Source organism: Neolamprologus brichardi, chromosome 12, assembly GCF_056152115.1.
Source record: "Neolamprologus brichardi isolate AB-2024 chromosome 12, ASM5615211v1, whole genome shotgun sequence".
Lineage (NCBI taxonomy): Eukaryota > Metazoa > Chordata > Actinopteri > Cichliformes > Cichlidae > Neolamprologus > Neolamprologus brichardi.
Genome location: NC_142115.1, coordinates 1,652,290 through 1,675,498, shown reverse-complemented (window position 1 = coordinate 1,675,498; position 23,209 = coordinate 1,652,290). Strand labels below are relative to the sequence as shown.

General features: G+C 42.1%; 1 protein-coding gene across 2 annotated transcripts in view; it reads right to left on the bottom strand.

Annotated features, from left to right (window-relative positions):
* nr6a1a (nuclear receptor subfamily 6, group A, member 1a) overlaps positions 1-23,209 on the bottom strand; it is a 124,972-nt gene that overhangs the window by 20,149 nt on the left and 81,614 nt on the right. The window contains exon 1 of one of the 2 annotated variants that reach the window (XM_035912879.2): positions 12,814-13,050. The exons of the other annotated variant lie outside the window; for it this stretch is intronic. Within the exon in view, the coding sequence (XP_035768772.1) occupies positions 12,814-12,829 (16 nt within the window). The 5' untranslated portion in view covers positions 12,830-13,050. Of the gene's footprint in view, positions 1-12,813; positions 13,051-23,209 lie in introns of those variants that run through there. 2 annotated transcript variants of the gene reach the window in all.

Sequence of the window (23,209 nt, the reverse complement as noted above, 5' to 3'; positions counted from 1 at the left end):
TGCCACGTCTCAAAGACTAATCCTTTGACTTCATTTCTAGCTTAACAAACAGTGTTGGGGAGTAATGGAATACATGTACCGCCGTTACGTATTTAAAATACAAAATATGAGTAACTGTATTCCGTTACAGTTACCGTTTAAAAAGGTGGTATTTAGAATACAGTTACTTTGTTGAAATAAATGGATTACACGGCGGTACTTCCCTGTTTCATATTGTGGCGGGTCAGGACTGTTTGGGTTTTGTTTGACAGCTACGTTCTGTTGTTCCAGGCGGCAGCGTTACGGTTGCCATGGTTACAGGGTGACGCTCTCTCTCTGCGTGTTTCCTGGGTGAGAGAGGCCTTTTGTTGTTGTTGTTGTGCTAAGCTAACAGGCAGAATGCTACAGGTATAGCTCTAAAGAATGTAGCATCATGGGCAGTGTAGTCCGTGCTGCAGGGAGAATGGACTGCCATACCCGTTATGTGTCTGTGAGCGAGGGAGGGAGAAAAAGGAAAAGTACGAGCTGTCATCGAGCAGAAACGGGAGCTGGAAGCATGTAAATATAATAATAACCACTGCAGCCAAGAAGAGAGCCTGACGAGCCCAGCTGTAAGTAAGCTATTAAGACTCGACTGTACACCGTGTTCGTGTTTTCCTCTGAAACAATAAGTTCTGTTGGAGCAGCCTTTCAACGCCTCTCTCTGTCTCTGCTAGCAAAGTTGACCCAGACAACAAAGTAAAGCTAGTTTTCAGCTACGAGCCGACACAGAACCCACCGTATTAGCCAGAGGTCCCTTTACTACGGTTCGGAGCCGCGGACCTTCAGTAACAGTAATAAATCACAGCAATAGTACATTCATGTAGTTGTAAACAGCATGATAATATATTAAGTAATCCAAAGTATTCAGAATACGTTACTCTCATTGAGTAACGTAACGGAATACGTTACAGAATACATTTTGGGGCATGTAATCTGTAATCTGTAATGGAATACATTTTAAAAGTAACCTTCCCAACACTGTTAACAAGCGCACACGTTTATTCTGAGCTGAAAACAGACCAGCATCAAGCACCATGTGTGAAGTTGAGTTTTTAACATGATGCAGTTTGACGTCAGGCTTCTCGAACAGTTGAACAATCGCTGCACCCACAGGAGCTGCTAAGAATCCAGATAATCAACCTGTTTTTCATAGCAGGAAAAACTGAAGTTGATTTCTTATTCATTTATTTTTCTCTTTCATCTTTGGGATTATTTGGATCTGACAAGTATAAAAATTTAGCATCAACATCAAAGTCATTTTGAAAAAGTTCTCATTGTGATTCACACGTTGTGCCAGGAAGTTGGTCACCTTCTTAAACCCTTTCTGACAGATCAAACGTCACAAAATGCCACCCGTCTTACTGCAGGTTGCTTCTGTTTCAGGAATTTGCACAATTCTATTCTGCAGGACGGGGATGGAAGCTCCCATCCTTGATCATCCTAGGATGGGAGCTTCCATCCCCGTCCATCCCAGCTAGCTCACGTGGTTGCAGAGCTACCGGGATTTAAAAATAGTTACACAAATCAGAGCGTGCCCGCTCCGACTGGCTTTAAAGGGTTAATAAAGTTTCGACTTCATCCTGGTTCACCTGCTGAGTGTTAACATTAGACCCACCTGTGCGCTTGACAAAAATCACACACTGAAGAACATGACTTTTGAACCCGTTGTGTGTGTGTGTGTGGCTAAATCAGCAGAATAATCCAACACACACACACACACACACACACACACACACACACACTGGGGAAACCTGATACTGCGGCTGTTGTAAATGGCTGACCCAGTCATGGCTTCCTGATTAGAAGGCTCAGTGTTTTGACAACAAACAGGCCACAGTAACATAATCTTTATTATTCAAATGAGTGGGATTAAACTTTTGTGCGTGTATAATTTGAAGGGGCAGCTCATCAGAAAGAGATATGTGACTGAGGTGAGAGCTAAGCCTCCCAGAGAGAGGGGAGGGGCCTGGATAAGCAGGCTGCCGGGCTCATGTACTAAAAGTAATTAGAAGGAGGCAGAGGGGGGGTGGGGGTGTGTGGCATAAAGCCTCTCCCAGGATGGTGAATAGAGGACTTCTAAAGCCCAGAGACAGATTACCATTTAAATGGTGTGAGGTTTAAGTTTGCTGCCTGCTGAAGCCTGCAGGGGCAGCTCTACTGTACGAGACAATGGGCCGTCACACGGCGAGCCCGTCCTGGGATTAGAGTTGAACTCTGCTGCTGATTAACTCTGTACGGTACACAGGTTAAGTCGAGCAGCAGTTAGAGAAGCATCGCCTGGCGCTGCCTCGTTTGATCATTTTCTTAAGAGCAAGTGAAACATGATTAATGCTAATGTTTTATTAGAGTCAGTTTTTGAGGTTTCTGAGTATAAAACGATAAAAACAAACGATAATCTTCATCATTGTCTTTCCTAATATTACCTTTAAAACTTTATTTTGAGCATTTTTACGTTTCCAAACCATTAAAAATGAAAAATGTTCAGACACACTGTATAACTGGCTCCACACATCATTTTCTTTCATACAGAGTTGACATCAGGAGAGTTTGCACAGTTGCTTCCTTGCAGGTAGCACAAAGCAGGAAGTCACACGTGCATGTACAAACAAAAACACTCCCTGTAGCTTAGAGCAGGCAGCCTGTGACACATGACGCCTGCTCGATGCACTTAAATATGACGAAGTTTGCCTGCTGGTGCGATCCAAACGGACATGTCTCAGGGCTTTACGCTTCTGTGCTGTAGAGATGATTTAATAACACTCAGAATCTGGAGCATACGTTTTGACTGTTTGTTTTACTACTATAGTTTTGCTGTACTTTTACTTGCTTTTGCAGACTAACACATCTGGATCTGATTGGTTGAAAAGTTTGAAATGGAAAGCTATGATATGATGATAACTGACCTCAAAGATAAAGAGGAAGACACAGCAACACTGGCTCTGAAATATGAACATTAACAAACAATAAGAGCGATCTTCATCCTGTTATAGGCTTTACATGAAAAGTCCTCAATCCAGGTTCATAACAGACACGGTGACCTTTCACTGACGTTCAACATATTAAAGCATTAACACATAAGAGCCAGTGAACCTGAATGAACTGCAAAATGTTCATACTTTCAGATAATCAGTGCAAAAACTGAATAAAACAACTTTTAACTGCTAATTCATTAAAACTTGATAATCTTCAACAAACTGATTATAATTTTTTTTCTTTTCCTAACAGCTCAAATGAATCAAACGACTATTGCTCCTCGTGAATGCAGCTGCTCCTCAGTTTCATTAACTCTCTTTGTGGGAGACGAGCACAGTGACTGGGTGAGCTGTTGAGTGTTACTGGGTGGAGACTGGTTTATAAAGAGGTTCATTTAAAGCACAGTCAGGCACCAAACGTACATGTGCTGTGACACAGGGCGGATCTTTTCACTTCAGCTCTATGTTGTCAGCAGCAGTGCAGCTGTTGCACGGTGACAAGCTAACACAACATGGACACACTCAGAGCAAACAGCTCTCAGATGATGTGAGGACATGCTGTCCTAACATCTCCTTACTCTTAATCTCAAACTGTCTTACTCACTATTATAAGTGCAAAACAATCGAGTGCCTGAACACTGGGTTCATCAAACGTGCGTACCTGCCTATCCTGTTTGCATCACCATGACGATGTTAGCAGATCAGGATCTAAACAAAGGGCTTTGCATTACTTCTGTAAGGAAACATGTTGTGGAGGCGGAAACGTGGAGGCAGGAAAGCAGCAGAAAATGTGACAGAAGTAACCAAAACACTACTGTCCGAGTCGGAAGCTCACAGCGTTCCAAAGTGTTTCCAGGACAGTGAGCACAGTGTGAGCCGGGAACAAACTCACTGCAACCAACCATTCTCCCAGGTACTGCCAAGAAGTTAGACTCGGATGAATATCGATGACGGATAGTTTATGATAACAAAATACTGGCAAATATACAAATTAAAGGGTAAAGGCTTACACTAAAGGTGTCTAACATAAGGCACGGGGACCAGAATCAGCACAACAAAGACTCCCATGTGGCCAGGGCTGTGCGATATGACCATAATGTCATATCCAGATATGACATTATATGACCATAATGTCAAATCCAGATATGACATTTCTTATCCGTTCTGTTCTGGGAACTCGTGGCAAGAGGTACTAGCGCACGCAGGCTTTCAATTGAAATCAGTTACACAGCAATAAAAAGAAACACAAAAATGTCAAGAAGCTGTTGTATTATTAACTGCAACAGCCGATCACATGACAGCCACGGGAAGCTGGCGGCTAAAGAGATCGTTGTTATCGGATTACGTCGTTGAAGAGAAATTATTCGAGCCATGTTTCCGAAGTAACAAAGAGGCGACGGATGGCGCGCTATGCTCCTTTGTTCATTGTGCATAAATAGTGAATTGTCCTGACACAATGTTGCGTTTCGCTTCTGTTATTACCATGGTACATTGACAAAAACATATACTTTTATTCACAGGATAAAACAGTTGTTTTTGTATCACTAATAGCCCAGTACGATTACAGCATACAGTATTATTGTCACTGCTACATTTCTGTAACGAACCAGAAATTATTTCCACTTCTAATTAATTACCGTTGAGCTCAAAGGTCCTATTAATAAACGGTTAACGAATGTGTATTTATGAAGACGATTTGTGAGACTGGTAAACTTATGATACGTACGATGGTCTTTCGTTCTACACGGTGCATTTCATGGTCCTGTACCTATCCGTCGTTAAACTGTACCTGGGCTTGTTGCAGTGACCTGAAGTTACTGAACTTCATGAGTGTATGCACTCACTCCAAGAACCGTATAATTATAAATATGAGCGTGGAGAAAGTTGGGCAGCACGCTAACGTCTTTTGTCCCTCTGTGTGCTCGTAAGGGTCTAAACCTTTCACTCCTTTGATTTTGTCCTCGTATCTTTTCTTTGACTTTTCATCAAGTCTGTCTTTGTACGGACCGGAATTGTTCTCCTTCGTTTTGTACCTACCTTTTTTGGGGGGCAAAGAAAAACCAAGAATTTATTGGAACCGGAGAATGAACGTTTTGCGGTGCTGCAAATGCTTGTATTTGATGCGGTACTTGGATTGTTTTGCCACGAGTTCCCGGCATGCAATGCACGAAAGTCACGTGGTCTGTCAATCTCTATTGTAAGCGCCATTTATAGTTACCTCATGTTTTTATCTGAGGTGATTTGTTTGAATCATATTCAGAAATTTGATATTTGAGAATAATGTCGATCACAAACAATAGCATAATATGAAACAATAATGTTTACATATCGTCATCTGACACATATCATTATATCGAACAGCGCTACATGTGGCCAGCTGGAAGTGTTTGAAAATGTCACGAGAGTTTGAACTTTATTGTCCAGGTTTTGCAGCTTTTCCTATTTAGAAAAGTCTAAACTCATCTCCACCAAATTAGTGAGGAAATATATAAATGACAGGAAAGTTCATGTTTTTTCATTTAAAAATATTTTCTTTGAATTGACAAAAAACAGATTTTTTATAAATGCAGAACAGTCTGTGCAACGAGCTGCCTGGACTTTATTAACTTATGGTGTTTTGTAAAACTGTAAATAACCAAAAGCAAAGTTATTATTATTATTAGCAATGGTAGTAGCAGTGTTATTATCTCCCTTTGTTCATTATTTACTACTGGTAGAAGTACTGGTATCAAGTTTAAAGGCATGTGTTTGGTTAAAAAGCCCATATATATATATCTATATATATGTATGTATGTATGTGTATGTTCTTGGCTAAATCTATTTGTTAGTTTTTTAGTGTGCTGTTACACATAAAACAATGACTCTAGTCTCTCACAGTGAGTTTATTCTGCTGCTCGGTATCGACACACCAAAAACAAGTGTGTGTTCCACACTGAAACTTACTGAACGACTATATGAAATCTAACTACGGATTTTGAAGCGTCTGCATAGAAAAACTGAATAAACTTTACTGAGATGACTCAGGTGTGAAGTGATGGGCGGTTCAGGCAAACTTCGGTCTGAATAGAAAGCTTCACAGCTGATGAGCGTCGCAGAGCGACACCTTCGTGGAGAATAAAGACCCAACGAACTGTTGTTCTTCTAACAGCAGCAGCACAAATTCAGCCCAACGAAAAAGAAAAGAAATCCTTCTACTGTACTGTGGCGCCATAAAATGTGGCAGATCAAATACCTCCCAGTGTAACGTATGTGTCGTCACCTCCTCGGCCAGCCATTTGTCAGCCCGAGCGCCCATTAAGGGAACACATTAAAACCACATATTTCACCCCACGTGAAACACCCGACTTCCTTCACTGAGCTAAAAACACAATAGCTATTAGCTGCCTTCATTCAGGCTTATTTGCCAAATCTCTCACCCTCTTTCAAGTGCATGGCTACCATATAAAACAGAGCGATTCACACCTTCACACACTTGATCTCGCATCGTATGGCTCCTCCTCCTTCTGCCAGCAGATGACTGAAGTTAAATATTCATGACTTTCTAAATATATTAGTTGACCCTGACATTTCTGACATGTGACTGAACTCTTCCTCGTGGCTCAGGTCTCAAGTGAAAACGAAAACAGACAAAAGCAACAGGTACTGAAAAAAATCTGCCTTTCAAAGTAAAAGCATGCAAAAACAAAAATGACTGTAAGTGCATTCACATAACAGTAAAACTGACATCTTCTATCACAAAGCTCGCTCACATTACCAACCAAATATGTTCTGTGTTTCTTTATAGACGCAACAAAAAAGTTTCTTACAGTTTCTGATTGCTTCCCAGGAAAAACATTCAAGTAAAAAGAAGAAAAAAGAGAAAAAACTAAACTAAAAAGATAATATCGTTTTATGCCACATGTTTTATTAGAAGATAGAGTGAAGGACAAACAAAAAAGGTTTTTAAATGTCTGAGGACCATTTTTGAACTTTATTAAGGATTTCACATCTTTTGACTGTGAGAAGGAATTTTTCAGCAAAATGTTTGTTTGATCAACTTTCATTTTTGTGGATTAGCCATGTTCGGCTCAAGAGAAACTGATGTTTGCTTTTTTATCTTGGTGGCTCGCTGTCTGTTTATTTGGTTTTTATTTAGGGCTGCCACGATTAGTCGACTATCAAAATCGTCGACGACTGATTTAATAGTCGACGCGTCGTTTGAAGCTTTGTAAGATCCCAAAAGACGCAGGAATAAGTAGTAGGATTTAAGAGTGTAATAACGGACTGAAACAGAAGATGGCAGCACTGCATGTACAAGGATGCCAGCTGCCGTTAAACCCCGAAGAAGAAGAAGAAGAAGAAGAAGCTGTGTCCCAGAATTCATAGCGCGGCCCAGCTCAGTTTCCAACAATGGCGGCAGCTAGTTAGTTTTAATATTACTCTTATTATTCTTTCTGGGTCACAAAATAAACGTTGAACATATTTTCAGGCGAGAATGTAGCTGTGTAAACCTCAAATATCTGCTCAGTTTATCAAGACACCACATATTTTCAAAAACGCTCCGACGTTTTCGGAGACGTCTGTTAGCCACTAGCTCGATAGCTAGCCGGGGGCTAGGCTAACTAGAGCCGTGAGAACACCGGACTCCCGGCTAATCGTTTTCAAACCCACCGCCGTCTTTCGCTACTCAGGTTAAACATGATATATAAGTCACTTAGATAACTTCAAAATGTTATTGTTTGGCTTTTTTTTAGTATTTTATTTGTTCCTGAGTAAATCGGTTTGGCTGAGATTAAAGTTATAGTTTTTACACAGCTGAATAAACGTCAAGCAGACAGCTGATTATCAGAAGTGTGAGATGCTCCAGAATTTACTCCGGTGTCCTGTTATATTTTAGATAGCAAGGAGTTTATTAAACTTCACCGAAACAATCTGCAAATTTCATTAAAATTTAATAAACTATCATCTTGTCTTTATTTTTAGTTAGCACATACCTTAAACACTTAAAGCTGTAAGCTAATGATAGTTATATAAGAGCAGATGCTGCTGGTGCAATAAGATATATGTCTTACGTCCAATGGATGATCTGATTAGTCGACTAATCGCAAAAATAATCGGTGACTATCAGAATAATGGTTTGTGGCAGCCCTAGTTTTATTCCAGATCTACTAAAAATTCTTAACAAGAGTGTTTCAGAAGATCAGACAGTGCTTAGATAATCTGACCTCAGCTTTTAATCTCGTTCTGATAAACAATCGAACTAAAAGTGCTATTGTCCTGTAGGAATATTTTCAAAGTCATTTTCAGATTTTGGGTAAAGGTGCAGGTGCTCTACGGAGGAATGATATGTGTGAGGTGACAGCGATTCAACAAGTGTGTCCACGAGCCGTCATTTATAACGGGTGGACGGACTTTTTATCTTTCTGATTTATTTAGCACGACTAAATTGAAAACCTACAATAATAAGCTGATAAAAATGTATGCACATGTTTGTGAAAATGTGCTTTTTTATCTTTTGCTGATAATGCAACACGATCCTGCTGTTAGTGCTCCTGGTGCATGTTAAGAGACTAGGCCAGCAGAGGGAGGGGCAGGGGAAAGCTGTGGCATGCGGTTGCATTGTGGGAAACGCAGTGTGTAGAACGTACTTTTGAGTTTGACACTAATGCTGGCATGCTAGCAAAGATCACGCTGGACTTTAAGTGTGAAGGCAGAAACTGCCATCTCCACACATGTGCACAACGACAGCCTGATAACCGTTTTGTGTTCGAGGCTTGATGAGACAAACCGTTGTGGAGAAAAGACACGTATTGGTGTAACAGTGAGGTTTTGCATGAGATTAAAGCCTTCTGCAGCTGAAGTGCAATATTTCTCATCCTCTCAAAGGCTCTTTTCAGAAATGTTCAGGTTATCACAAGGTCATAAAAGGCGAGGTGACGATAAATTTCCCCCCGAGGTGACGATAAGGAGTCATAAAAGCACTGCTTCATCTTGAACTCCACCCTCTCTCTTCTTGGTTACAAGAACCCCCAATGCTCTGTGTCAAACACAGTCACCCCCAACCCCCCAGGGCTCATTAAAGGCTGCATTGTTTCCCAGAGGTCAGCCTGGGTTTCATTCCAAACTTTAACGCAAACCAGGAGATGCAGGTCAAACATTGCAGCCCTGTTCAGTGTTAAACAAGCATCACCTGCATCTCCTCGCTGCTCCCCGTGAGGAAACGTTCACTGTAATAAATATAAAGAGTCTGAGCAAATGTGCATGAACGGGGCTTCTTCAGTAAGAATGGTGGATTGCTGCAGGAAGGTCTCAGGTTTGACCCTCTTTGAGCTGCATCATGCTGGGAGCAGAGATGTATCGTGGCCAAATCTCCCTTTTGTCCACATCCCACAGACACAAAGGCTGATGTATAGTGTAAAGCAGCCTTTTGAGAGGCTGACAGAGCCGTGCCTGCCAATGAAGGGTTTTCTCTTCAGGTTTTTGTCTCAGGCTTTCCATCACAATCATGCCCAGCTGAGACAGGGATCGGGGGTTGCAGGAATCTGCTGTACTTTTCCGCCGCCACCGCCCTCCCTCTCTCCCGTCCCTCAGCCTCTCATTTTCCTCTTCGTATCTCTTTTTCTTCTCGAGCTTATCTCTCCTACCTGGGGCTCGAAGGAGGGGAGGATGTGTCCCGCGACTATGACAGGAATGTACATGACCACAGAGGTTAAAGGCATGCGAAGACCCTTTGGGACTCTGATCTGACATTCCTGGCGGCCGACACTGTGATGCTAATCTTGAAAGCGATGTGCATGCAGTTGCAGATTGAGCTCATCAGCGAGAACAATACTGACCTGTTGACTTTGCTGTCTTGATAATATACACCCACACTCAGAGGTTGCGTCATTAGCATTGAGTAATACCACACCAAAGTTAGGCTCCATATTAATGTGATGCTAATGTGAGGAGCATGTAATGCCACTCTGTTACTTTCTGTGGGAAAGACCGCAGGAGTCTGACTCATCGTCTCAGCTTTGTTTTCATCGGAAATGTTTATTTGGCAAATGTTAATTCCACATCAGGTCTCCATGTGAAGTGTGCTGGTGTTATGTTTTTTAAAACACATATGCATGTTAGTAAAAGGCTGACAATACTCGATTTAAACTGAACTACTGATAAACCTTCTATGGTTTAATGAGCTTTAAGAATTTAACTTAACATATTCACAATCCTAACCCTGTAATATGGTGAACTGTGGAACGAGCTTCCTTTAGAGATCAGACAGGCCACTTCTTTATCTGTTTTTAAGTCACTCTTGAAAACCCACCTCTTTACCCTGGCCTTTGACACCATGTGAGATGTTGGTTTTTTATTTTTATTTTTTATTTTAGTTGTTTTTAGGTGATCCGATGCTGTTTTATCTTGTTTTTGTTTTAATATAGGGCTGTTTTAATTTTATGTTTTATGTGTTTTATTTATTTATTTTGCTGTTTTCTGTTATTCTATTGTTTTAACTTATTTTCTGTACAGCACTTTGTTCCTGTGCTGGGTATTTTAAAGTGCTTTATAAATAAAATTGGATTGGATTGGAATATTATGAAAGTTTGACCTGTTTGAAAGATTCTCACAGAAAAACTGTTTTGCCACAAAAATGTGTTAAAAGGGTAAAATCGGAGTTTTCTGTAGAACGAGCAGATTTCTGATTTATGGTTCACAAAAGTGTAACAGCAGGAATACAGACGTCTGATTTTATCTCTGTATTAATGAAACATCAGGTAAATATCAACAGTGTTTCACTATCAAGTCCTTTATTATGCAGCTGCTTAACGACGAGCTGCTGTCTCACAGGAGGAGGAATCACTGGAAGCTTTACAAGCTCCCATTTATTACAGTCATGAACAGAAGAACCAGGAAACTGAATAATTCCCTCAGCCGCTCTTATTTTCTCTTTTTGTGTAAAAGGATGTGTGTTGAAAAAAAAACATTGTTATCTTTGTTGCCATTAAATGCGACCGATGTTCAAATGTTGTTGCTAAGTATCCACCATGTGACCGCTGAGCAGACTGAGCCCAACATTCAGACGTGATGATGATGATGATAACCTGGTGACCTGCTCTACATGTGAGTCCACAAACTGCTAAGACTTGTTGTTATTTAAAAACACATTTATTCCTCATGCGTTTCCCACTTCTTCCTATATTCCCTCATGTCCGGACAGTTTGTGCCATCTCAGGAATTTGCTACACTTGTGAGTCCTTATGTTGATAATTTGATACATTTTGTGTAAAAGTATCCAGAAATGATTTGTTGTAGTCTCAGATGTGTGCGTGCTCATCTGCACCGTGTTCCTCTCTCGTTTGTTTTGCAGAGCATTGAAGCTCAGCTTGTTTGGCCCTGAGCTTCTTTTTTTAATGGCAGGTCTAAATCGCCAGTTCATGCTGATGCAAACCATGTGGGAAGTTTCCCAGCCCCTGCCCTGCGATACACAATCGCATAAAAGTGCTAAATCTGCTCTGTATTAAAATACGGGACCTCCTAAACACAGTAGGCTGACCTCCCGCTCCCATACAACACAGAAAACATTGTAAATTTGCCTGCATTAAAAATCAGTTTTGCCTCATCTGAAGCAAACACATCTCTGTAAATAATCCCAGAGGCAAAAACTGCATTTGCAAATCATCAGATAAGTTTGATCCTGTTTGAGTGTGTCTGTGTTTGTCCTGGGGGAAGGGTGCAGGGCCAGTTGAAATAACACACCCTTGCAAAACAACAAGAAAGCAAAGATGCACAGCGTGATGGAGCTGGCGTTCGGCTTCACGTGGCCGGGGAGAGATGGCGGATATCTCGCAGTGACATTAGGGGAAAAGCAGAGGCTGCATTGAGAAGCGTCTTTAGCCGTGTTATAGATGAGTCACAGAGTCACAGAGCCCTGACCTCCCCCCACTCTTACTATTGATCTCCACACAGCCTCTGCCCCCTTCATCCACATAAACAACCTCTTATGCTCGCTTTCTCCCTCTGCTTCATGATTAGTTTGGGCTTAACACAATCCTCCTCACACACAGAGCTACTGCAGAACACAAGGTGTTGGTGTTGAGGTGCAGCAGTGCTGTTTAACCCTAATTCAGCTTGAGCACCAACCAACCAGGCTGAGGGGATTAAAGGAGGGGGAGGGGATCAGTACAGTAGCATGCTTCCTCCACATGCCAAACCAAAGTCCTTAAAGGAAAACATCAATCGAAGGGCCAGAAAGCGCCGTGTCTGTGGACGTCCAATTTATCCCAAGCTGAGCTGAAACGTGTGACCGAAGCCCAAAAAGACACCGTCTCCTGTGGGGCTGATATTAAGAGTGAGAAATTCCTGTGATACAAGGAAGGGAAGGAGGAAGGGAGGAGCAGCGGTGGTGGAATTAAAGTGTGAAAAGTGCCAAAAACCAGTTTGTTGCTTTGACATTTCCTCTTGTCCCAGCACACAACATCGTTCGCATAAAACAGCCAAAAGAAAGGAAAACAGAACAAGTGAGCAGCACATATGGAGGTGCAGCGTGCAGCTGCAGCTACGTCACAAGCAGCACATAAACAAAGTGCTGGGAGCCAGTGAGGCTCTGACAAGCTGGCGTTTGTCTGCTCATTAGCCCGGCCTGAAAATCATTAACTAATTACAGCATAAAGGGCTGATCCTGGCAACCTGCACACGAGCAGCATGCATCACTTTGTTTATTCAGACTCCAAATATCAGATAGAAACCAACAGTGCTGCAGCTTCATACATACATTCAAATATATTCTCAGCTCCACTCAGACGTGGTTGCACCACCTGTACGTGGGACGCGTTCAGAAAAGAAAGTGACCCTTGCTTACCTTCCCATGTGTCCATTTCATGCTTCTCCCAGTCTGCCTGGACCCCATTCAAGCATGGACTCTGCTAAAGGAAAAAGCCGCTGGGCCTGCTCTCCACATTGCTCTCGCTCCTGTTCTCTCCCCCACCAACCTCTTTCCTCGACAGCCTGCCCCTCTCTGACCGCAGAGAGACCAGCACTGGTCACTTTACTGCCTGGTCACATGACCGGCAAGAGTTCAAGCCCCCGGGGTCACCGCTTGGCTTGTGGTCCAATGACAGCTAGGGGTTATCTGAGTGGAAATGATAGTCCTATTTTCACTGGCGTTCAACAATGCTGCCCCCGCCCTTTCTTCCCAGCCCTCACACCCAAATTGGCCTCCCCTTTAACTGCGCCTCTGGCACTTGGGAGGAGGACGAGCATGCCCTAGCATAAACACAGGTTCAAGCTGGCAAAACACAACGATACTAAGTAACTGAAACGCTGAGCGAAGCAGGTTAAAGATTCACACCTTGCTTGGTTACAAAGTGACAGCAGGAAGCCAAACAGCAGCGCACGGAGACACTTTGTGCACGTTCCTCCCTTCCACATGTTTTCTGCCCGGCCGACCTCTAAACCACACTAATGCTACGTGGATTAGAGGAAGGATGGTAACCAGGAGCCAGGTTCTGCTTACTGATTTCACAACACGGTGGAAATATTTATTATCTGATTATGAGTCATTTAGCAGGGTCAGCAGGAGTTTAACCAAACACCTGGGTGAGAGCTGCAACATCCCAGCTCCATGTTGGCCTCGCTTACCATTAGAAGTCAACCAACCCATGTTAGCAGCACTGAAAACCAGTTAATTACCCAAAACTGGAGCTGTCAAAAGAAATTGATCATTTAAAATGAAAATTTGTTTTTAGAATTTAATTCATTTGGGAAAAAGTAAAACATTTACAGATGTTTTTAAATGATCATTCTTGCTATAGATATCCTAATAATAGGATACTATTATTATTATTATTATTAATTATTATTATTACTACTATCACAAAGTAAACGCCCAATATCACAGGAGCCCTAACGCATCCTTTCCTGTTATCAGCCCCAAAATCCACTGTGGGCGGAGCTCTTCTTCTCTGGACGACCTGCTGAAGTTCAAGCATCACAACGTGTTACTTAATAGCAGTGTTGGTCAAGTTACTTGAAAAAAAGTAATCAGTAACTAATTACTGATTACTTCCCCAAAAAGTAATCCCGTTACTTTACTGATTACTTATTTTCAAAAGTAATTAATTACTTAGTTACTTAGTTACTTTTTAAAAACACGATTTACAACCTGAATAGGTGATAAAGCGATAGATCTTTCAGCCCAATTCTACTTTTTCTGCATAATCATCATACAAAATGTAATCAAATGGAAAAGTCTCTTTTTAAAACTTGTTTTATTAGTTTTAATCTTTTAACTTTATGCATCAAGCAAAAATTTAATTATCTGCAACATTCTCTGACTGGAAGAAATTTGTTTAATATTTAAATCTATTTTCTGCACATAAAATATATTTTTTGTGTGTTTACACTCAGTCTTTCAAATAGATGCAAGTAAAACACAGCAGAAAATAAATAAAGTCAAAGACTAGCGGTCCTGTTGCTCTATTTTCACCTGTAAAGCAGGAGTGGGGTAGGCGAAGGTTTACCCTGGTGCAGGTGTGCAGCGGTCAGTGGAAGAATCCGCGAGTTTCTCTGTGAGTTTCCCATTACGTCGTAGCTACTCGGTGCTTGTTTGGAAGTTTAGGGGTTTTTTCGCTGTAAAAAGAAGTTTTCTTCCCACGCACAACGGACACTAATGTTTTTGTCACTTTTTATGGAATCAAACTCAAAGTAAGGTCAGTACTTCCACGCTTTAAACGCTGCACGCTCATACTCTCTCTGCACTCGATATATGATCCATTGTTGATCTGCACACAGCTGTTGTCACAAACGTCGCGCTCGCTTACGTCACTGTCATGAGACATTCTCGCAAAAAACTCACGGTTTTAGTAACGCAGTAACGCAGCGTTCCTACGGGAAAGTAACGGTAATCTAATTACCGTTTTTGCAATAGTAATCCCTTACTTTACTCGTTACTTTAAAAAAGTAATCAGATTACAGTAACGCGTTACTTGTAAGTGTCCATCTCTGCTTAATAGTTGGTCTGAGTATTTCAGAATCTGCTGTGAACCAAAGAGGAGCATTCGCCTCTTGATGGTTTATTTCTCTGCATATTTGTTGAACCTCAATGTTTCAGATCATCAAACAAATTGTAACATTAGAAATAACCAGAGTAAAAACAAAAATGCAGTTTTTATTTTAAGTTATTCTAAGGTGTGAAAAAGTAACGTTGACTGATCCAGCTGGAGGGTTTTCAGCCACGAACGGCCAATAAAATTAATCGCAAAGCATCTCAGTCTGATTCAAGTCCAGACACTGATACGAGCGCTCCAAACGCTTCAGTTAGTCAGAGGAGAACGAGCGGATGTTTCAGATCCATGCAGGGAACGAACTGACGCCCAAACTTTTCCCTTCAGGATTCATGGTTCCATCAACTGAATCACTAGTTTGATAATGTGTAAGAATATCTGTGTTACAGTAACAGTGGTTGGGCAACAAACCCAAAATCTAACTGAATCTGTCAAGAAGAGAGAAAACCTAAAGGTGTGTCGTCTGCTGGAGATCAAACACAGCTGTGCACGACTGCAGCGTGTCGTACGAAGGACCTGACCAGCATATTTGTACGTGCACGTTCGAGGATTCAAATTCTTCACCAGGGGACAAACGTAGAGAAAAACATCCTTAACCTGAAAATTTTACACATGCAGATCTTTGCTGCAGATTTTGTGGAGCTGACCAGATAAAACCTTTGTTCTCATAGCAACGCTTTATTCACTTTTATAGTCCTGCTTAAGAGACATTTTCAAAGGTTACGCACAGGAAACACGGACGCACACGCCGTCTCCTCAGCAGGAAGAAGAACTTTAATGCTAACAGTCACAGGCTTTGTTGGTACACAATATTTTCACTCCAAGTGGAATCAGCTCGATACTGATGACAAATCAAACCTGCGCCGTGCTGTGGGGGAGGGATGCACCGCGTGTCACCCTTGACCTTAGCAGTTATCCTCCCACAGCATAATGACCCCTGTTGCCTTTAACCTTGAAGTCAATGGGAGACAAAACAGCGCCGAGCGCCCGATCTGTGGTCACGAGGAGGGAGGCGCTACCTGGGACGGGCCTGGGTGTGTGTGTGTGTGTGTGTGTGTGTGTGTGTGTCCAACATTTACCCGTTTAAAATGATCATTCTTATATAAAATCTCTTTTCTTAAACAGATAAATAATAATCAGCAAAAATTATTTATTCATTTTTTTATTTAACACAGTTTCTGGTGTTTCTGTCACTCAGGTCCACGCTGTCTTTGACACAGACACACACATCTATGCTGCTTGGCCCTGAACGCCACGCTCACATTTTTATTAAATATATAACTCAGATCACACCGAGTGGAACCGAACACCGACTGACTGCACAGCCAAATGAACACAGACATTAGAAGTGTGATGCAATCACATGTGCATCTTTGACAGTTGTGTAGCTTTTGTGATGCAGTTTCACTCTGTGCCTACTGAACACCTCACAGGCTCACTGCTCAAATGCAACATGTCTGTTGCTCATAGGGCAAACAGCAAACACGCCATTGTCTCGCATGTCTGTATCTGAGTCGAGGTTAAAGTTGTGGTACTAAATAAGTGTAGTAAGAAGGGTTTGTCTGCATGTGCACGTATTTAACTTCACCTTTGAGCCTGTGTTAACAGTGGATGGGTGCAGCTACAAACTTGAACAGGTGATCTGAGGATGGATTTAGTGATTGATTTAAACTGGAGGTGCTTTTGATTTGATTACAGTAAGAAACAAAGGTTTCCTTCACTCCACCTGTGCTCCCTGTTTGGGTTGCAACATCACTCTTGCTTGTTGTGTGCGGCAGCTTGTACATATCATCTTTACTAGTGTTATCAACTTTCTCTGATAACAATCTGAGTCTTGACGTGCTCTTGAAGAGCTTTCAGAGCTCTTGTGAATCCACTATTACAGAGTATTTAATATTTATGTTGTTGAAAATACAGTTGTTGCTTTTGTTCAGCAGCCTCAAACACTTCCTTTAATGAATCTGTTTTGGAGTTTTTCGTTCCCACTGTTGCCAGGTCAGCTGCTTATGTGCACTATAAAGATGAAGCTGAAGTGATATACGACGTGAACAATGCACAGGCTGGGCAGCAGCTGGATGAAGGAAAACTATCATCTTCAATAAATGTGTTCACAGGATCACAGCGCTGTCATAACGGTACTTCATTATCACAGCACACTTACTGTTACATGTCAGAGCTGTTGCCAGGTTACACACCTAACTCAGAGGAGGCAGTTACCTTGGCTACGGCTGCATAACAGCAAAGCTCAAATCAAAGAAGATCTTCCTGCTTTTGTCTGCGGCGTTAGGACACAAAGTGTTGTCATCACACACTGTGCCATAAATACTTACTATACAACGATGTCACATGTAATAGACTCATGCTTCAATTTACTACAACTACAGACAGAGTGTGTAAATAAGATAAGTATGTGAGGAGATGGGAGGCCTGCTCTCTGTCCTGGCCGATGCTGCCACTGTATGAAATCCCTTTTAACTTTAACTTCACGTCGGGTCAATGCAGTCTGCACCCAGTGGATGTGTGGAAGCTTGCAGTGTAGGGTTAAAGGACGTCGATATCAGGCTTCCTGTCACAGCTCTGAGACCAGGAGAAACAATCACATCATCAAACACTACGCATAGTTTATGCAGGATTTTCACATGATGAAAAAGACAAATCCTTAGTATCACAACTGCATGTTTCATGAGAGGCTAAAACGCTGTATGTTTGCATAACATTTTGAAAACAAATCAAAGTTCTGCACCTAAACGCTGATGTGCTACAAAGTCATCTGCAATGAGCTGTTTCGTGGCTGTTTGCTGGATTTGCCTGAACATTTGGGTAACAAAGGGCATTGCTCTGGTGGAGCTCCCTTCCCCCTCTCCACACTGTCACAAACCTCTCACTCTTCAGACAAAGAGCTCCAAGAAAAACAGGCAGCACGGCTCCTGCTCTCCTGCAAACATACACATGTTTCCCTAAGCAATCGCAGCATCCATCCATCCCAGCATTTGAGCTACACACTGAAGCACAGACAGGTAAACCCACAGCTCTTTATTTCTGTTGTTAACACGTAGCTTTCATTCTTTTCAGAGCTCTAAGGTGCTGATCTACGGACTAAACCCTGGAACAAGCGACCCCGCCAGCACAGAAACCCTCACAAACTTCTAACAGCAAAGTTGTTCTCGATGATGAAGGTTCAGAGGACCAAATAAAAGCCGCTTACAAATCCTTCTCTTGTTTTGGTAAATCCACGCGTCTTTTGGTCGCACATGAATGAGACCACATCAAGGGTGGGATTTTCACGAGTTACACACAATTGTATTTTGGACGCACACACCTAACACAAACGGCTGAATAACAGCGCTTCGTCTCCAGCTCGATCAATAATAACGTTTAAATCAGGTCAGCTCAGGTTTACTGTGTCAGATTACAGCCAACGTTTCCTGATGTTCACATCATCAACATCTGGGTTTCTAACCTAACACTGTAATATTGTACTGACAGACGAGCTGCTGATGGTTTGTTGGGTTTCTTATTAAATATGAATCAGTCACAACAGTCTCAGTGTAACCGTCGGTCAGTCAGATGTGATAACAACGAGTTCATTTCCTACAGGAGGCTGAAAAACCTCGGAAGCCAGAGGAATAAACGCTTATATTCACGATTAATATCAGTGTGGGGGGGGAATCACTGGCGGAGCGGCTGCTCTCTCGCTGGACGGTAAACTGAGGTGACCTGGTCTCCAGATTTCACTGAGCGAGCCCGAAAACAGCCAATCACACAAGCCAGTCTTCATTAATTGAGTTATGTTTGTAATTTATTTTACATCCATTTCTAGGGATGCACCGATACCGATACTGGTATCGGGTATCGGGGCCGATACTGTAAAATGTGTGTGTACTAATACTCGTAAAAGTTAACTGATACCATGAACCGATACCAACTTAATCAGAGGGTGGCTTGTCATTTCTGTTGTAGTTTTTTAGATTGACCACTAGGGGGACATCCCGCGCTAAACAGGCACAGGGTTAGGCGACTGAGACTGGCAGCTCCAGATAAAAAAGAGAAACTGGAGGCTGCTGTAGCTAGGCTAAACAAAATGTCAGCAGTGTGGAACAGCCAACTTTAACTCAGGTTTTGGAAAAGCGAAGAAAAATGTCAAGAGAAAATCCACGGGCAATTAAAATAACAGAGGCTCTGACTCATTTTATCGCTCTGGATGACCAGCCAATGCCGGTCGTGGAAAACATAGGATTGCACCGTCTTCTCAGCATACTCGAGCTGCGATATGAAATTGGACACTCTAATAATTTAAAAGTTTATTTTATTCCAAACAGAAGTGTTTATTTATTATTCTGAAAGCTCGAGACAGTGCCAATAGTTCAGTGATATTTTGTTAAATTACAATGTGGAGACTCTGCAATAATTTAACAGAAGTGCTTGTGTGTGTGTGTGTGTGTGTGTGTGTGTGTGTGTGGTAGAAGTATCGGTTTTTGTACTCTGTATCGGCACTCAGATCCAAGTATCGGTATCGTATCGGTTTGAAAAAATTGGTATCGTTGCATCCCTATCCATTTCTAAATATTTCAGCCATATAAAAACAGGTCGAATCATCTGCTGGTCAGAGTGTAGTTTGGACAGCGTGGGGCTCATCACGTTCACTTTGAATAAAGCGCAGAACGCCGCTCGCAAAATACAAAACATGCCAATTTTATGTTGTTTGGATCGACGTTAGCATGATCAGTGTGTGTTGATGCTAATATGAACCATCTCATGGGATCTGTTGATGGAAGCAACGTGGGGAAGAAAATCAAGTCCCATAATGTAAAGCATTAAACAACACAGCAGGGCCAGAGCTGCAACCAGTTCTCCCAGTTATGTTTGGGCTTCTGAAAACGACTGACGATGTATAAAAACAGCTGTCATTCCTAAACGGGAATATTCTTGTTAACACTGTGAATGAAAGCTGAAAGTCACATTTTAAATGTTTGACTTGATGATGACGTCCAGACTATCAGCTTAAAGACCATCTTCAGGTCCGCTCTGCCTACGATAAATGTTTAACAGCCACTTTCTCTCGCTTATTCTACATTTCCACAGAGCATTAACTTGGGCCTGTTACGTCCCTCTGCAGCCTCCAATCTGCTCAGTGTGTTCAGCTGGTGCTAATTGGCCACACCTAGTCAGGTGTGGGTAAAAGCATACCTGAGGCAAGCTTCCCGGGAGCTCACTTGTCTTTGCCTTGGTGGCACCAGCCATTTTAGCCGACCTGCTATTCCATTTTAAGACAAAACCTCTGTTCACCTACACTCTGGTATTTGTCTCCTTTTTTTATGTTGCGGCTTTGAGCCGGGTCGTAACAGGCCTTTCCCACTTTGAGTAACTCGTGTTTTTCCAGTCGTCGCTCCAGGTTGCTGACATTCCTCGAGCTCTGGTTGCCACATCGCTGTGTGTCCATTCCTGTGCAGTCACCAGCTTTAGTTTGCTTCCTTGCATTAAAACATTTAAACCACGGGTCAGTTTTTAGTAGTAAATTAAATATAAATGAAGTAAAATCATATAAAAACAAAGCAAATAATGAATCAAAAATGTGGCAAAAGAAACAAAAAGACAATAAAAGAAGAAGCGAGCAGGTTGCGTAACATCTGCCTGCAGCCAGGAGGAAAACAGACCATCCCAGTGTGAGCTGAGCTCAGTATCTCACAGCCTTTCACAAATCCATCTAACAGTAATGTTACTGCTGTAACACGAACACTAACAAGTCCAAATGATGTCAAACAACAGCGTAACCTTCAGTGCAGATCTTCTTCCTGCCCACCTGGAGATCGAGTGTTTTAATACTCTCCTCCTCCGCTACCTCGTCTGTGACCAGTTTCCCAGAATTCCTTTGATCCCGATTAAAATACCTCAGCAACACTGGCCTGTGGTCTCTCTGTAGCTCTGCTTTAATAGAAATCTCTCTGTAGGACTGCTGGATGGATGCAGCAGCACAACAAGCTGCTGAACTGTCAGAGACAAAACCCTGATGTTGGCATTTAATGGTCTCAAAGTCCTGCACAGCAGAAAACATCCAACATCAGAGCTGCAACGTGCCGTTACACACAGGAGGAACCTTTAACGTCCAAGCACGGTGGCGTGCAACACCTGTTTCACACATATTCAGATATTCTGGTGTTTCCATCATTATGCCAACCTTTCATTAAACACATGGAAGGTTAAAACATCAAATGTCTAACAGTGACTTTATACGAGAACCTGTTCATTCATGTAATTCTACTTTCTGTTAAAAGTCAGGTTACTAGAACAAACCCAGGATTTCAAACAGACGCAGTCATGTTGATGGAGGCTGATGTTAATCATTACCCAGTACGACTCATAAATATGAAGCTTCCTGGTTTCCTTTGGTGCCATCACCGTGTCGGCACGGCTGTCAGGTCAGACTGCAGATGTTAACATATTGACAGCACAGCTGCACGTGGCTAAAGACAGATGTGCAGAGGAACAGCGGCCTGCATGTAACCCAGCAAGGCACTCAGCATTTCTGCAGACTGATTCAAGCTGCTTCATCTTTCATGAACCTTTTGCTTTTTATCTAATTAAAACAAAAGTACACCATGAAATAAACTGCTGTCTAAACTGCCTGCCCTTTGAACAAGCCTATTAACACGATTCGTGACTCTTTATATTTATTAGCTTTTATTTTGAAGCAAACACGAGTGCTGCATCCGTTTCTGTTCCTTCAGGTGACTTTAAGTGTTTCTCACAGGACACTGAGGCTACGTTCACTCTGCAGGTCTTAATGCTCAAATCCGATTTTTTGATCAAATCCGATTGTTTTGTCTGCTCGTTCACACTACAAATAAAATGCGACAGCAAACGCGCTCTAGTGTGAACGCTCAAAGCGGCCGCATGCGCAAAAGAAGACGTCACACACAACGCGCTCTGTTTAGACCCAGAGCAACAATATGTTTGACTGATGGCCTTAATATAAAGACTTCAGACTTCACGTTTCCCAATTTTTGCTTCAAGTTATTTTGTTATTTACATAATAATGTAAATAACCTAATAATGATCCTTATTGCTGTTTTAGAGGAGCGCTGCTTCAAAGGATAGTTGCAGATTTCTGTCAGAATCTGCAGATTATACAGTACAAATAAAATGTTCACGTTTCTCCAACGTTGTTCCCAACAGTTTCACCGGATGGACAGGAAGCGTTCGCGATGTCTTTTCGGGAGCTGATAATCGGCGTCTGTCTCGTGTCAGTGACGTAAAAGACGGATTTAATGCGACATGACCATCAAACAGCAGTTGCTTTCTGAAACATCAGATATGTATCAGATTCAGTACCACATACGAAAGTGACCCAGATCGGATTTGAAAATATCGGATTTGTGCCGTTCACACTGTCACACCATGATCAGATAGATGGGTCGCATAGGGTCAGAAAAGTCGGATTTGATGCGCTTTCGCCTGCAGTGTGAACGTAGCCTTAGAGTTTCTGTAACATTTTTAACCCTGTAAAGTTGAAATAACACAGCGAGTGCTCACTCAGTCTTTTTACTTCACATGAAACCAAAAACCTGATCAACAGTCTGCTCTTCCTTCATTTGGCTTTCATTTTGAAACAATGAATATTGACCAGTTTTCATGCTCAAGCTGTGGGAACAGTGGGCCAAGTCAGCATGACAAAAGGTCAAAGGTGAAATCATGCCTTCGTCACAAGCTTGAGGACAGGAGGAGGGACCCCCCCCCATGCCCTGAGTTTCAAGCACAATTTCACCCCTGTGTGACTGACGCCCTCTCTCTCTCTGTATTGATCAGTTGGCAATAATTTAATAGCAAAGTCATTAAAATTACATGTTAATCCTTCCCAGTGTGAAGCTCAGCTACTGTGTGTTATAAAGCACATGTGATACCACGATGCTGTGAGCAGCTATTACAGATTCTCTTTTTCTGACTTTGTTCTGCCATCATGTACACACACACACACACACACACACACACACACACACACACACAGGAGTAACTAATGTGATCACATGCAGTAGTATTTACTTTACAGACAAATGTGTGATGTGGAATAATGTTGTTTTTCCAGAACATATTTTACATTACAGCAGTAACCTTGGTAACCACACAGTCACTTGTTAATACACCTTCTAGACTGTGGAATATTTTGAATGACAGCGTTCATGCAAGCAGCTGCATGAA